The 15,944-nt window shown below is 42.2% G+C and overlaps 1 protein-coding gene across 20 annotated transcripts in view; it reads right to left on the bottom strand.

The window, feature by feature from the left end:
* DLGAP2 (DLG associated protein 2) overlaps positions 1–15,944 on the bottom strand; it is a 508,423-nt gene that overhangs the window by 25,308 nt on the left and 467,171 nt on the right. For all 20 annotated transcript variants that reach the window (XM_054063034.1, XM_054063036.1, XM_054063035.1 and 17 more), the window contains one exon: positions 14,350–14,699. In XM_054063034.1, the coding sequence (XP_053919009.1) occupies positions 14,350–14,699 (350 nt within the window). The remainder of the gene's footprint in view (positions 1–14,349; positions 14,700–15,944) is intronic.

The following is a 15,944-nucleotide window of genomic DNA, read 5'->3' as shown; positions in this document are numbered from 1 at the left end:
GACACAGACATAACCAGTGCTGCAGTACGGAAATTGTATTGAACCCAGAGAGAGTCAGTAAAAAAGACAAAGAGTAGAACTGACTTTTCCTTTTGCATGCTATTTTCACTGTTAATTCAAAAAAATAATAGCAACCAGTTTTTCAATATGCACACTCCATGTGTAAATTCAAAGAGGAAATCCTACGATGAAGACCAGGTAGCTTTTTGGAGAAGAGAAGAGAAGGGAAGGGAAGGGAAGGGAAGGGAAGGGAAGGGAAGGGAAGGGAAGGGAAGGGAAGGGAAGAGAAGAGAAGAGAAGAGAAGAGAAGAGAAGAGAAGAGAAGAGAAGAGAAGAGAAGAGAAGAGAAGAGAAGAGAAGAGAAGAGAAGAGAAGAGAAGAGAAGAGAAGAGAAGAGAAGAGAAGAGAAGAGAAGAGAAGAGAAGAGAAGAGAAGAGAAGAGAAGACTCCGAGGAGATCTTATAGTGACCTTCCAGTACCTGAGAGGGGCTACTAGGAAGCTGAGAAGGAACGACTCATAAAGGCTTGTGGTGATAGGACGAAGGGGAACAGGTATAAACTGGAGAGGGGCAGATTTAGGCTTCATATAAGGAAGAATTTCTTCACCACGAGGGTGGTGAGGCCCTGGCCCAGGTTGCCCAGGGAAGCTGTGGCTGCCCCATCCCTGGAGGTGTTCAAGGCCAGGTTGGATGGACCTTGGGCAGCCTGAGCCAGTGGGAGGTGTCCCTGCCCATGGCAGGGGATTGGAACTGGATGGGCTTCAAGGTCCCTTCCAACCCAAACTAGTCTATGATTCTATGATTCCCCTTGATGCAGTCACAGGCACCTCTGGAAGGAGCCCAATGGCCTTTGCAGCTGCCTCTCAGCTGTACAGTCCTAATCTCACCAGGTTTCTAGAAGGATGCAGAGAGAAGGAAGGAAAACTTCTCTTTCCATCTTCATGCCATAGCTCCATGTACACTCACTTGGTAGGGAACTCCTGCCAGTTCACATTCATATGCACCTGGCTATGGGTCCTGGAGATGTTCATGAGAATATCCTGCGCAGGAATCCTTTAGTAAATGTTAATGGCATGCTTGAACTGAACGGTGTAGCATGAGCCACAGCATCTGCCAAAAGCTCCGGATGTCAGTGTGGCAGCTGTCAGAGAAAGACATATTTCCCAGCAATTACATTTATTGTAATATAAAAGCATTATAATATAAAAGGGGAAAGCACGTGCTGCTGTTTCCACCTCAGCGGTTTCATGGCAGCTGGCTATATTCACTGGGATGGGCAGTCCATTGAGGGGACTAAGATATCAGACTTGATAACAGTCTCCAGGATCTGCCGTTGTCGGTATAAAAAGAAAGACCCCTCTTCATGTTGGCAGGGAAAAAAAGGGCTCAACCACAGAGGCAAGTAAATTGGGGGAAAAATGCCCACAATAAGCAACTGAAAACCAGGAAAGGTGGTCTCCCATCTAAGGTGGGCCTTGGCTGCAGCATGGATGAGAAGCTCAAACTGTACTTGGAGGGTCACCCTCTCCTGAAAGAACATTGCTATAAGTAGAACAGATATGAGGTCCAGTTTCTTAGCGCAAGAGATATCTATCAGGAGTGATACTCTTATTTATAGCACAGAAGAGTCCGAAAGAATCTTGAATAATAAGTTGAAGCCTAAGTGATGGGCTAGGCAGTCCTTTCAGGGTTATGAGAAAAGCTGCATATAAAACATCTTCCTTAGAGATGGGCGAGCAGAAATGAATTAATCAGGCTGAGACACTCATCTAGTCTGCTGTGGGGGAGCAGAGAGGTAAGTTACACTTGCAGCCTTGACTACAGCGATGAGAGCTCAGTCAAATACGCATAGGCGTGTTTTGAAGAGTGAAGTGGACTTATTCTTTAAGGATGAAGAGATGGTAGGGAGCGAATAGGAGAAAGATAACAAAAAATGCTTAGACTGTGTGTATGAGTGATAGCAGAAAGATGATGTCCAAAGCAGGGAAACATTTTCCGGAGTTTTTTTTGATGACGAAAACCATAGCAACATCTGTAGCGGTCAGGAAGTCTAAACTATTGCCAAGAGCCGAGGTTTCCAGTTTCATCCCCAAAGCAACCAGAGTCAGCCTGAGTTAAAAGACATCATTTAGGATCTTCTTAAGTTTAAACTACAATAATTAATGCCATCAAAGGGCGTGCCTTCAACCAGCGATTTTGTTTCCTTCTGGAGATAAGAAGCCTAGAAGTTCTTGTTAAAGATGCTGAGACTGTGGCCTTCCAAGCCATGTCTGATGTATCATTTAACACACGTGAAAAAGCCAGAGAAGTTATCTTGATCTCAGGTAGAGTCACTATAAAATACTTATTGGAGGAAAAGAATGACAAAGGAGGATGTAATTTCTACTATTAAAGAATAGAGAGCACTTTGCAGTTTGTAAAGTGATACTCGAGCAATGCTTAAGACCATGGCCTCGAAATCAAGATTTCATCTTATGTTCAGAAGATGCGGTGGTTATTAAAGTAGGTGATAGTGATATAGGAAATCTGACCTCCTGAGCATTTCCAGTCTGTTGTCTTGGCAGTGGACAGGCAGGAGACAAGTAATCACCAGGGAATATTAGTGGATTTCATCATGTCTTAGCAAAAATCATCAGGTAGTGCTGGTTTCAGGTTCTCGGAGCATTGATTTTCAGGCATTCTCCAAGAGGGTGCATGAAGTTCCAAACACTTTGTTTCCCAAGTCATGGAAACAAAGTGCTGACTGCGACAAAAGGCAGAGGATGAATCCTCTGCAAAGCATGCATTCAAAAAGAACAGAGTGGAAGGTAACTGTGTGCATTGGGTTTGCATGACAAAGGTTTGGAAGGGGGAGGGGAGGTACAGGGTTGACTTCTGTGAGGAGCCACTGGAAGCTTCTCCTATGTCCAATAAAGCCAATGCCAACCATCTCCAAGACAGAGCTGCTGCTGGTTAAGATCAAGCCAATCAGTGATGGTGGTAGCACCTCTTTGATAACACAGCTGAGAAGGGGAAAAATCTTGCTATGGAAACAGCAACAGAGAGAGGAGTAAGAATATGTGAGAAAAACAACTCTGCAGTCACCAAAATCAGTAAAGAAGGAGGAGGAGGTGATCCAGGCACCAGAGCAGAGATTCCTCTGTAGCACGTGGAGGTTAATGGTAGAGCAGATATCCATCTGCAGCCCATGGAGGACATCACACTAGAGCAAACAGATGCCCAAAGAAAACCGTGACCCCGGCGAAAGCCCATGCTGGAGCAGGCTCCTGGCAGGCCCCATGGACACATGGAGACAGAAGCCCATGCTGAAGCAGGTTTGCTGGCAGGACTTGTGACCCTGTGGGGGATCTACACCAGAGAAGTTTGTTCCTGAAGGACTGCACCCTGTGCAAGGGACCCACACTGGAGAAATGAATGAAAAACTGCAGCTCATGGGAAGGACTCACGCTGGAGAAGTTTGTGGAGAACTGTCTCCCATGGGAGGGACCCCATGCTGGAGCAGGGGAAGAGGAGGAAGGAGTGACAGAAGCAATGTGTGATGAACTGTCTGCAACCCCCATTCCTTTGAGCCACTTGAGGAGGAGAAGATAGAGAAAAATGGGACTGAAGTTGAACCTGGGAAGAAAGAAGGGTCGGAAGATTTTTTAGGATTTGGTTTCATTTCTCATTATTCTACCGTAATTTTATTGGTAATAAATTAAACTAATTTCACCAAGTTGAGTCTGGTTTGCCCATGACAGTAATTGCTAAGTGGTCTCTCCCTGTCTTTATCTTGACCCACAAGCCTTTCATTGTATTTTCTCTCCCCTGTCCAGTTGAGGAGGAGTAGTGATAGACTAACTTTGGAGGGCACCTGGCATTATGGACAACAGGTATTCAGGGTGAGGATTCATCTCTCTTCTTATAGAAGCAGAACAAAAAGTCAAAGTGCCATGACCAGTTAGTCAGTGGTTGGAGAAGAGACTGGGTCTTTGGGGACACCTTCACATGGTGGTGCTTCCGAAAAGGTCTAGTAGTGTATAGGAGAGCCACAGTAGAACTGATGATGAGTGGCAAGCCCAAGTCATGCATAGGGTCATTGATTCTGTTAGGGTTCGTGAGGCTTCTTCACACCAGGTAAAATGCTGATGTTGGTGGCATTGTGAAGACAGTACACTTGGATTGCTCTGGACCACAGCTAGGACTACGCTAGACAGTCAACATTAAGGGCAAATTGTGCCTGGCAAATTTAGTGGCCTTCTACAACAGGGTTAGAGCACTGGTGGATAAGGGAAGAGTGACTGACATTATCTACCTGGACAATGGGACTGAGTGCACCCTCAGCAAGTTTGCTGATGGCACCAAGCTGTGTGGCATGGTTGATATTCTAGAGGAAAGGGATGCCATCTAGAGGGACCTTCACAGGCTTGAGAGGTGAGCCCATGCTAACCTCATGATGTCCAACAAGGCCAAATGCAAGTTTCCGCATGTGGGGTCATGGCAATCTGAAACATAGAATCATAGAATCATGGAATAGTTTGGATTGGAAAGGAACCTTAAATATCATCTAGTTCCACCCCCTGCCATGGGCAGAGGCACCTCCCACCAGATGAGGATACAGGCTGGGCGATCAGTGGTTTGAGGCTAGCCCGGCTGAGAAGGGCTTGGGGGTACTGGTGGATGAAAAATTGGATGTGAGCCACCAATAGGCATTTTCAGCCCAGAAGGCCAACTGTATCCTGGGCTGCATTCTTCCCTTCTACTCCACTCTTGTGAGACCCTATGAGGGATACTGCATCCAGCTCTAGGTTCCCCAACATAAGAAAGACAGGGACCTACTAGAACAAGTCCAGAGGATGGCTGTGAAGATGATCAAAAGGCTGGAGCAGCTCCCCTGTGAGGACAAGCTAAGAGTGCTGAGGTTGTTCAGCCTGGAGAAGAGAAGGGTCCAGTAAGAACTTATAGCAGCCTTACAGTACCTAAAGAGGGCCTCCAGGGAAGATGAGGAGGGACTCTATCAAGGAGCCTAGGCATGTGGGAAAGGGTAATGGTTTTAAACTGAAGGAGAGTAGATTTAGGTTAGATGTTAGGAAGAAATTCTTTATTGTGAGGGTGGTGAGGCACTGGAGGAGGTTGTCTAAATAACCTGTGGATGTCCCCTCCCTGGAGGTGTTCAAAGTCAGGTCCGATGAGGTTTTGAGCAAACTGTAGTGGGAAGTGTCCCTGCCCATGGCAGGAGGGAGGCTGGAATTAGATGATCTTTGCAGTCCCTTCCAACCCAAACTATTCCACAATCCTATTATATTCTATGTTTCAATTGGACTGGGTCTAAAGGCAAGGACCAACATCATTATTTCTACTTGTGCAATTACTGATCAAGATCCTTGACCTTGTTTGGATGCACTGCAGCTCCAGATGGTGTCAGTGATGCAGGCACAGGTTACACCCTGAGGGTTTGACATGGAAAAAGAGATTCGCGATGGCCCAGCTGAAGGAGCTCATGCAGGACTACAGGAATACAGGATTCATCACGGCCTCCTGCTCACTTTCATGGCTCAGCACGGAGAGATAGGACATCATATGCCAGACCAGGCCTGAGCAAAATCCAGAGAGAAGAAACCATGCTGACCTTTCCCCATGTGCCCATCTTTGCCTGCAATTCCTTCTAAAGAGAAGGAAGAGAGCAATATCCTAGATGACCATTTCTACATTCTATGCTCCTTGCGACCTACTGAACAAGTCCTGGGGGGTAAGATGGAGGCCTGGGAGATTTCTGGACATGGAAATAGGCTAAAGACAGTCAGTGGTATCATACTTGCAGGGCTACATACATCTGGTAACACTGTGGAGGTAAGCAATGGTCAATGGACAGAGAAGAGGCTTTTGTCTTCCATGAGGATGTCTCAGCAGCTCAGACCGAATTGTTGCAAACATGATCATCTAAAGATATAAACAAGGAAAGGTCCCTACAGAGAACATCAGTTTGGCCAACTGCTCTTGTTGGAACAAAGCAGGCGGACCACCAACATACACTTTTCTTCCATATTGCTTATCAAAAGCATATCTGGTTTTGACAACTGCATTGTTTGGTTTAGTAACAGATAACCTGTCTTCTTTTGTACTCTGCTTCTGCTGTGTGCAGGCAGATTTCCCTTTTGGTCTATTTGGATGGGTTGGTAGCTTTCCATTCATGCAACACATTGAGGAAAAGTCTTTCATCTCTATTTTCAAGTGCTTTCTTATTGGTACTTCACTTAGAAATTGACTAATTTGCCCAATATGAAGTGGACACCTGGAATTTACAGGCATAAATGAAGTAATCTGCTTTAAAATTTTATTCAAAACAAAATAATCAAGAAAATGATGACCCAGCTATCAAAATAAAAATGGCATTAGTTTCCTCTAGATATAAACTCTTTGCCAAATCATCCTTCTGTCCAGCTTGCCAAGGTTGACACTGACTAAATGACCTGATGATTGCTTTCATATTTTAATGCTTTAATTTCCTCACTCTGCCTTGTAACAGCAGGAGAATGCCAATTTCTTCTTTTTGTGTGTGTGCAATCTACGATAGCAAATATTATAGCAACCAACAATAAAAAAAGAACTGGAAAATGGAGGCAAATGCCAACACAAGTGAAAGCGGGACATAAGAAAACAATTTGCACTCACAAAGGAAAAAAATGAAGAAACAAATTGCATTTCTGAATGACAGACATTAAAAGGACTCCTGCTAGAAGACAGCAGGAAACTCTAGTTTTAATCAGATTGGCCAGGCTAGATTCAAATGAGCAGGGGAGGAAAAGTAATACATTTGGGTTTATTGTGCGAGTCCTGAAACTCAAATAAGTCTTAATAAATCTAATTTTATTCTCCATGATTTGTTATTTGTTTTAATACTTGCATGGGCTCTAAAAGCCTTAATATTTGAAAACTTGCCCACAATCCCAGTAAAGCAAAATAATGTGACAAATTATATGAATTTCTGGTTATGTGGGAGTCTTACACAGAGGAGGAAACAAGGAGACATTGACCAAAAGCAGAAGAAAGGAGTAGATTTAACATAGTAGGTCATCTTCCTCTCTCTTTGCAAATGAAGAACTAGAAGTTCTTTACAAAACTGGCACTTTATGGCATGAAAAAAGTTGTTTTATGGGCTTATTCTATACCTGTAAGGCTTATAATATTAGTAGTAAATGTAATGAAGCGTTTTGAGATTATCTTTATCTTATTTGTCTTACCTTTCACAAATGCATAACACACCCCTCGATGTTTTTTGCTGTCGATACTAGGAGCAGACAATACTGTGGATCCTCTGGGATCAGCCCCTGCTGACCCACCCAGCTCAAAATTTGAAAACTAAGTTTCAGATACTGGCACTGACTCTGTAATAAATGATGTGCTTGAATAAATGCAAATCACTATGGTAAATAACTTGCTTGTTATAATCAATCTTGGCTTGTTTATAGGAACTCATTCTAGAAAAGGATGCATGAACTGACTAAATTATTCCTTCAAAGCATTTACTAAGCTTTTTTAGCTGATAATTTTAACTACTTATACGCAACTTTTATTTCTGTTCTAATGTGTTATTCTGCTCTTAAACAAGAGCACTGCAACATAACACTGTGGAGTCCTAAAAATTCCAGTTTAAGCTTCTATACGTATTGTTTCTAAGGGAGGTTTGAAGTTAATATATTCAATGCATAGGAAAACAGATTTTAACATAGTGTCTTTCACTTCTGTCTCATAAGCACAAGTAGTAACAGTCCTTCAGGCCACATTATCTCTCCCCATGCTACTTCACTGCCCTCGATGGGTTTTTGCTGCTGTAACCGATTTGTTCTATAATTAGAATTTAATAAACAATCTCACTGATGATGCACAGGATGGGAAATAATTCACCTTTCCTCTCTTGCATAAGCTCCTCAGTGATAACAAGAGTGAAAAAGGGAAGAAAACACTACATTTGACACTAGATCAAGTACATGGAATTGCGAATGCAGATAACCATTCCTAGGTACAGGGAGACCTCATTTCTATGCAGTGACTTCAAAATAGGAAAAGTACTTCAAATAAAACTACAGTACTAACTGCTACTGCTTTCCTTAACTGATATAATACTTTTATCAGCCTGAACCCATATATTCTTTCAAAATGATTTTTAGAAACCCACCTAAATAAACCTACACTTCCATGCTCGAGTGATTTTTTGTGCTTCACTACAGGGCTCCATTTTGCTACTCCACTGCTTCCCAGCAGAACATCTGGACTACTCAAATACATTAGCACTGTAAGTGCTAATTACCACAAGAATATCCTACAAGGGGTTGAAAACTTCCGCTGGCCTTTTAAGAAAGCAGGTTTTTTTTTGCTAAAAATGCATGCCAGAGTTTAGAAATGGGATTCCTGTCAAGATATTATGAGATAGAAACAACAAAATAATGCACATAGCAGCGATGGGGCAGAACTTGGGGCACAACAACCCCATGCAGCGCTACAGACTGGGGGAAGAATGGCTGGAGAGCTGCACGGAAGAGAAGGACCTGGGGGTGCTGGTTGACAGCCGACTGAACATGAGCCAGCAGTGTGCCCAGGTGGCCAAGAAGGCCAACGGCATCTTGACTTGGATCAGAAATGGGGTCACCAGCAGGTCCAGGGAGGTTATTCTCCCTCTGTACTCAGCACTGGTGAGACCGCACCTCGAATACTGTGTTCAGTTCTGGACCCCTCACCACAAGAAGGATGTTGAGGCTCTGGAGCGTGTCCAGAGAAGAGCAACAAAGCTGGTGAGGGGGCTGGAGAACAAGTCTTACGAGGAGCGGCTGAGAGAGCTGGGGTTGTTTAGCCTTGAGAAGAGGAGGCTGAGGGGAGACCTTATTACTCTCTACAACTACCTGAAAGGAGGTTGTGGAGAGGAGGGAGCTGGGCTCTTCTCCCAAGGGACAGAGGACAGGACAAGAGGGAATGGCCTGAAGCTCCGTCAGGGGAGGTTCAGGTTGGATATCAGAAAAAAATTCTTCACAGTAAGAGTCATCGGGCACTGGCAGAGGCTGCCCAGGGAGGGGGTGGAGTCGCCTTCCCTGGAGGTGTTTAAGGAACGGGTGGATGAAGTGCTGAGGGGCATGGTTTAGGGAGTGTTAGGAATGGTTGGACTCGATGATCCAGTGGGTCCTTTCCAACCTGGTGATTCTGTGATTCTGTGATGGCTCATAACTTTTTTTCGTGCATTTAATCCTAAGTGGCAAATCGTTCTGCACCAACAAATATTCTGCGAGACAGCAATCTAGGTTTTCCCCACTTTGAAGGTTTCATTATGTTCAGAAAACTAGCAACAGTAATTAGATAGCTTTAAAATAACTATAGTTTTGTTTAAACTACAATTCCAACTGCTAAGCTCTTTGACAAGTGACGAGGCCAAAATGGAACGGATGGGAACTCTGCTAACTGGCTAAGGCCCTGAATTCTGACTTATTACTCTCTTTCTGTCCAGGTCAATGTTAACTCTAAAAGCCAAGTTATAGCCTTTGTACCATGCCAATATTACCAAAACTTTCACTGACTCCTGCAGGCACTTCTGTCACAAACACATGGTCTGACAGTGACTTTAGAATCAGAACGAACAATGCTTATCTCTAAAATCTTGGCTCGTTTGTGATCCAAAGACCAGTGTAATCAATGCGACTATTTCTTGTCATTGCTATGTGAACACTGAAGTAAAGCACTGACAAGGATGGCATAACCTAGATAGTACAAAGAAAATGCAGATGCTCATCCAAGTAAGTATGCCATGTGGGTACAAAAGGCTTTGCCTTAAAGGGAAATTCCAATTTGAGAATGTGGAATTTCTTAAGCAAATTTTTACCATATGATGTCAATAATTCCATTAAACAAATATATAAATATTATACAGAAGATCCCCTTTTGACACAAAAAATTAGGCAGGAGAGTTATTGCAGTAATCCTCCTGAATACAGCTTTTGATTTATAAGAGCCATTTGTTTAATGAAGATTCTGGAGATTAAAAAAAAACCCTAGGTATTTTGAAGCGACTTCTGCTGATGATAAATTAAGATGACAGAGTCCATTCTCTACGCTACAATTACTGTTCATCTCCAAAAATATCATGATGAATCATTCTCCAGACTTAAAACATTTGTTTCCATCTCATCTACTTCCGGAGTTTCTGTTCATTTTGAGAAGCCTATATGTCTTTTAAATAGAGAAGAAACAAAGGATTGCATGCTTTGAAATACTTGGAAGGAATAAGGAGTAATTTCTTGACATGTTTTATCATATATTTTACAATCCAAACACTTTTAACATGAATTGGTTTATAACTACAGCAGTTTTTGAATGTTAATCATTAGCATATATGCACGAGTGTGCAAAAGGATGACAATGTAGCAATAACCTTGTTCTTGACTTAATGTTTATTTTACTCTAGACAATCTCTACCCTCTATTTTAATTCAAATAATTCAATTAGTCTTTGCTGTCATGACAGAAGAAAGATATGATGACTATAGAATCATAGAATCATAGAATCATAGAATCATAGAATAGTTTGGGTTGGTAGGGACCCAGAAGATCATCTTATTCCAACCCCTCTGCCATGGGCAGGGACACTTCCCACTAAATCAGTCTGCCCAAGGCCCATCCAACCTGGCCTTGAAATATACCTTCTCCTAGAGTTTTATTCTTTGTTCTAGATATATTCTTAAGAGCGCTGAATAAATCTTTAATCTCAGAATTTTGCAAATCATTTCAATTTAGGAATCAACTTTTTTTTTTTCCCCAGTGCCTACTGACAAGTCTGACAATATTCTTCTTGATTTAAATATGACAGTAAAAAAAAAACAAAAACAAAACCAAACCCAACAGCTATTTTTTGGAAAAGCTTTGTTTCTGAAGGGTTTTTTTTGTTCCAAATTCCCATCTGGGATAGGGCTGACATAGCATGAGATGGGTTACCATATGTATGTCCTTCTCTGTCCTTGCAGATGCTACTGCAAGGGTAGCATCTCAGGTGCTATTACACCCTATTATCTTAACAGTAATTTCAATACTCCCCTAGGAGCTTGGGCTCCCTGTGCTCATGAATACCAACCCTGTGACACATGCCTAGTAAGGGAGGACTTTTTAAAAGACCTTCTATTTATTTCTTCATTATTTATTATTTAGTATATTTTTATTTATTGTTCATTATTATGAGCTGGCAATGTGCACTCGCAGCCCAGAAGATCAGCCGTATCATGGGCTGTATGAAAGGAAGCATGGCCAGCAGGTCGAGGGAGGGGATTCTGCCTGTTTATTCCTCTCTTGTGAGACCTCATCTGGAGTATTGTGTCCAGTTCTGGAATCCTCAACATAAGAAGGAGATGGAAATGTTGGAATGGGTCCAGAGGAGGCTACAAGGATGATTCGGAGGCTGGAGCACCTTCCATAAGAGAACAGGCTGAGAGAGTTGGGGTTGTTCAGTCTGGAGAAGAGGAGGCTCCAGGGAGACCGTGGAGCAGCTTCCAGTGCCTGAAGGGGCTACAAGAAAGCTGGGAAGGGGCTGTTTACAAAGGCTTGCGGGGATAGTTTGAGGGGGAATTAATATGAGCGGGAGAGGGGCAGATTTAATCTAGACATAAGGAAGAATTTCTTCACCATGAGAATGGTGAGGCCCTGGCCCAGGTTGCCCAGGGAAGCTGTGGCTGCCTCATCCCTGGAGGTGTTCGAGGCCAGGTTGGATGGGCCTTGGGCAGCCTGAGCCAGTGGGAGGTGTCTCTGCTCATCGCAGCGAGATCGGAACTGGATGGGCTTCAAGGTCGCTTCCAACACAAACTATTCTATGATTCTGTGTACACTAAATAAATCACATCTACCCAAGCCATGGCAGCCCTAGGCTGGGTCCAGAGCAGTTCTTCATGCAGAGGCATCACTAGTCATTCTTTATCTTCGTGCCTCCCTGCTTCTGTATGAAGCTCCATTGGCAAGCATTCTCACACCAACGCGTTAAAGGAAAGACACATTAAAAAATGCACAAATTAACCATCCTGATAGCAAATTAATTAATGCAAATAAATGCAAATTCAATGCATTACCCTGGCACGGCATGCTAATGAGAAAACAAGTCATTTAGTCAATCAAGGAAATATGCAAATAAAAAACATCCTTTTCTAAGGTGCTTTGAAGATGAAGTCTAAAAGAAATTAAATACTTCAACCATATTTTGCAGGCAGAAATTACTATTTATGTAGTTTGCAATAAGAGTATTCTACCCTGTATTTTTATTCCTTAGAAACTTGGCAAGAAAAATACAACAAAATGCATTTACTGCTTCGAAACATTGCAGGAAGTTATTTTTCACACTAAAGTGAAGCTTGAAACTTACTGCAGAAAAAAAACCCCAACAACCAAATTGTGCTCTCAGCACACTGTGTTTGAGGGTAATTTTGCAATTTTAACCTTATCTAATGCCAAATGGTACAACCAAGCAATTTGTACTTCTCAAAAGATAACAAACAGCTCATCCTTCTAAGACCTGCTGTTTCAAACAATATTTGCCGTTTTCAGTCTGTGCACCTGAGGACCAGCTTTATGGGCCATGTGTCAGATAATAAGTTGCTACAGAAGATCCGCTGCCTCCACGGAAAACATTGTACCGATCCTTTTGGGGATTATAAGCACATATTATTAAATACACCACATACCAAGAAGGTTCAGAGCCCAATGAAAAGTACTGGTCATCACCTGCAGTAAGAAACAGGATCAAGTGATGCAATCAAAGTTTCAGAATTAATTGGTGGAATACCAGGGCTGACTGAAGCAAGACACCAACATTGTTAAATACCACTGTGCGCAGTTGCTGCAAAGAAGAGATAAGAACAACACTAGATACTATTACTTTCTGAAGAGCGATTTTCAGTTTAGGGGTTAAAAGGTACCAAAAATTATTTGCTGCTCCTTTGAGCTTTTCACTGTTATCTGCTAAGCCCCTTTTCTGAACAATTTAGAACACACTAATTACTTCGTAAACCATTTGAAAAGTAGCCATCTGAATATATTACCATTGCTGTTAAATTGCATTCCACTCTTCTGCATCCAAAGAAGGAGATACTTTAATGTCGAGAAATGGACAAGCAGCTTGCTGGCAAAGCCCATGACTTCCTATGAGTTTAATACGCTGTGGAACAGCAAAAATTACACCGTACTAAAGGCGTTAAACAGTGAAGTTCAATCAGTAGCTGTGACATGCTTAACCCAAATACTTTTTTTTTTCTGATTATATTTTGAAGTTAATAGAAATGGGATTACGACCGCTTAAAAAAAATAATATACTTCCTAGTAGATGAACAGCCACTCACTGGGCTTTGCTATATGGACTATTACCTTCTCCAGATCTATGTTGTTGCCTCCATAATACTTGTAGCTATGCCAAAAGACATGGCTTTTCCTCTATAGCTGACCTGGCAAAAGTAGAGATTTTTAAGAGGTGAAGCCAATGATGTGAAAGGGGTTATTCACAGACTGTAAAATAAATATTCAGCAGAACAGAAGCCTACATTTTCCTTTACCCCTGTGTCTCTTCAAGTATCGCTTCGAAGCTATGAGAAGTTCTCATTCTTCGCAAGTTCAACTTTCTGTTTTTTATTGTTACTTGGTATTTCCTAGAGATTTAAACAAACGACCATTGCTATCTACCTACTGCTTTCCATTTTGTAGAAGGAATAGCAATCAAAATTTGCATTTGTAATTGTCTTATTTCATTTGCCTGAAACACCACAACGTGACTTAACTTTCCACAGTCTGACATACATTGAAATAAATATTGTCGTTTTTGATGGACAAATGGAGGAATGCTCAAAGACCATACTTATCAATGTTATTTCATTATTTGCCACCTGTAATTACGCTGCATTTACACTAGCACATTTTTTATTTCTTCCTTCTCTTTTGAGGTAGAATAACTTGAAGATCCAGCAGCATTACACATTTTCCAAGGTCAAAAAAGAAAGATAATGGAAAAAATAGTCAAGCATTTTAAAGCTGGTGTAATTCTATAAAAAGGACCGTGAATTCATGGAGGGAAGGAGATGAACATGCTGTTCACCTGTAGCTCTGCAGTATAATTTTCATATCAAGTGTTAATGACAGGTAACCTCCCCAGAGATTTATTCATTCATTTTCTTCCAGGTACAGCATATTAGCCAAAGACTTTTCTGCAGAGCCACATTGCCATGACATGAATTACAATTAACGCTAAGCAGCCAGGGGTTGTTTGTTAGATTATTAGAGCAAGTGAAGCTGAATGACTCATTCTATGCTATTTACAGAAAGAAGGCAAGCAATTCATCACAGAACAGATGTTAATGATAGCCTACCTGGATCCCTATAGAGGACCGTCGACTCTTAAGAAACTCCTCTGCTTTTGTCACTAAAATGGCCTTGTCACTGGTTCGTATTGAGGTGCTCTGGCTCTCGGACGCGTGGCGCTGTGCAGCTGCAGTTTCCAAGGCAAGATTCATGGCCTTGTTACTGTCCAAACTGTCAGTGGAGTTGTACATCCCTCGCCCGTCCTGCGGCCATGGGGAAATTCTCTGAGTCCGGCTGTCGTGATATGCATCCTGGGTGGATTCTGTGCTGCTCTGTGCCGTGACTGAGATCAGTGGCTTGGAAGTGGTACGAGGGGGTACCGGTGGTGGTGTTTTTTTGTAACTTGTGTAAGTTACGGCTATGGAAAGAATTAAAAAAAAATAAAAAAAGGATAAAAGAAAAAAAAAACAGAAAAAGAGAAATCAAGATTAATCTGATGGAAACTTCACAGCAGAAATCACCTTAACATTAAGAATGACTGCTGATTGATGAGAAGCTTGATATGAGCCAGGAATGTGCACTTGAAGCACAGAAGGCCAAATGTGTCCTGGGCTGCATCAAAAAAGCATTGTCCAGAGGAGGCTACAAAGATGACCGGAGGTCTGGAGCACCTCCCATATGAGGACAGGCTGAGAGAGTTGGGGTTGTTCAGCCTGGAGAAGAGAAGACTCCAAGGAGACCTTATAGTGACCTTCCAGTACCTGAAGGGGCTACAGGAAAGCTGGGAAGGGGCTATTCATTAAGGCTTGGAGTGATAGGATGAGGAAGAATGGGTATAAACTGGAGAGGAGCAGATTTACACTAGACATAAGGAGGAATTTTTTCATTATGAGGTTGGATGGGCCTTGGGCAGCCTGATCCAGTGGGATGTCCCTGCCCATGGCAGGGGGTTGGAACTGGATGATCTTTAAGGTCTGTTCCAACTCAAACTGTTCTATGATTCTAAGATTATGCTACTTAAAATTGAAGACGGTGCAACACGGCACTCTTTGTGAACCTCACTATTAACTGAAAGTGTTTCTCACAGTCCGATGGATATTGACAGCAACAGTTTATTTCAATCAGGAAGCAAAAGCTAGAAACGGGAATCCCAAAGTATAGAGAAGATGCAGGAGAGTTAAGTGAGGAATTGTGTGTGTGTGTTTGTGCGTGTGTGTCTGTTGAGACTTGTGCTGGGCACGTACACACTGGGGCTTCTGAGGCTGTTCCCACATGGGTTAAAGCTCATAAAAGAAACTCCCCCCTCTTGTTATCATCCGGACTGTGGGATCTGCATTTATACAGTGCATTAAGAAAGCAGCATCAATATACTGGAAAAAGGTATTATTCAGAAATTTCTGCATTAGACTTTGACACACTTTAACAATACTTCCAGGTGTACTGAGTGGAATGAGGCAAGATTAGCTACTTACACAAGAAGCATGAATTTAAAAAAAAATCCACAATATGGTTAATAAAAGGAAATTCCAGGCATGCAAAAAATGTTACACTATATGCTGAGCTACCAGATACTTGGACAACAAACAAAACCTACAAGTACATACCAAAAGCAGTGACATGTTATCTATTATCCTGCAGTAAGCCTTAAATCCTTAGAATGTAC

The sequence above is a fragment of the Cuculus canorus genome, chromosome 3 (assembly GCF_017976375.1).
Source record: "Cuculus canorus isolate bCucCan1 chromosome 3, bCucCan1.pri, whole genome shotgun sequence".
In the NCBI taxonomy this organism is placed as follows: domain Eukaryota; kingdom Metazoa; phylum Chordata; class Aves; order Cuculiformes; family Cuculidae; genus Cuculus; species Cuculus canorus.
The sequence above is the reverse complement of the archived record's forward strand: the minus strand, read 5'-3'. Positions and strand labels throughout refer to the sequence as shown.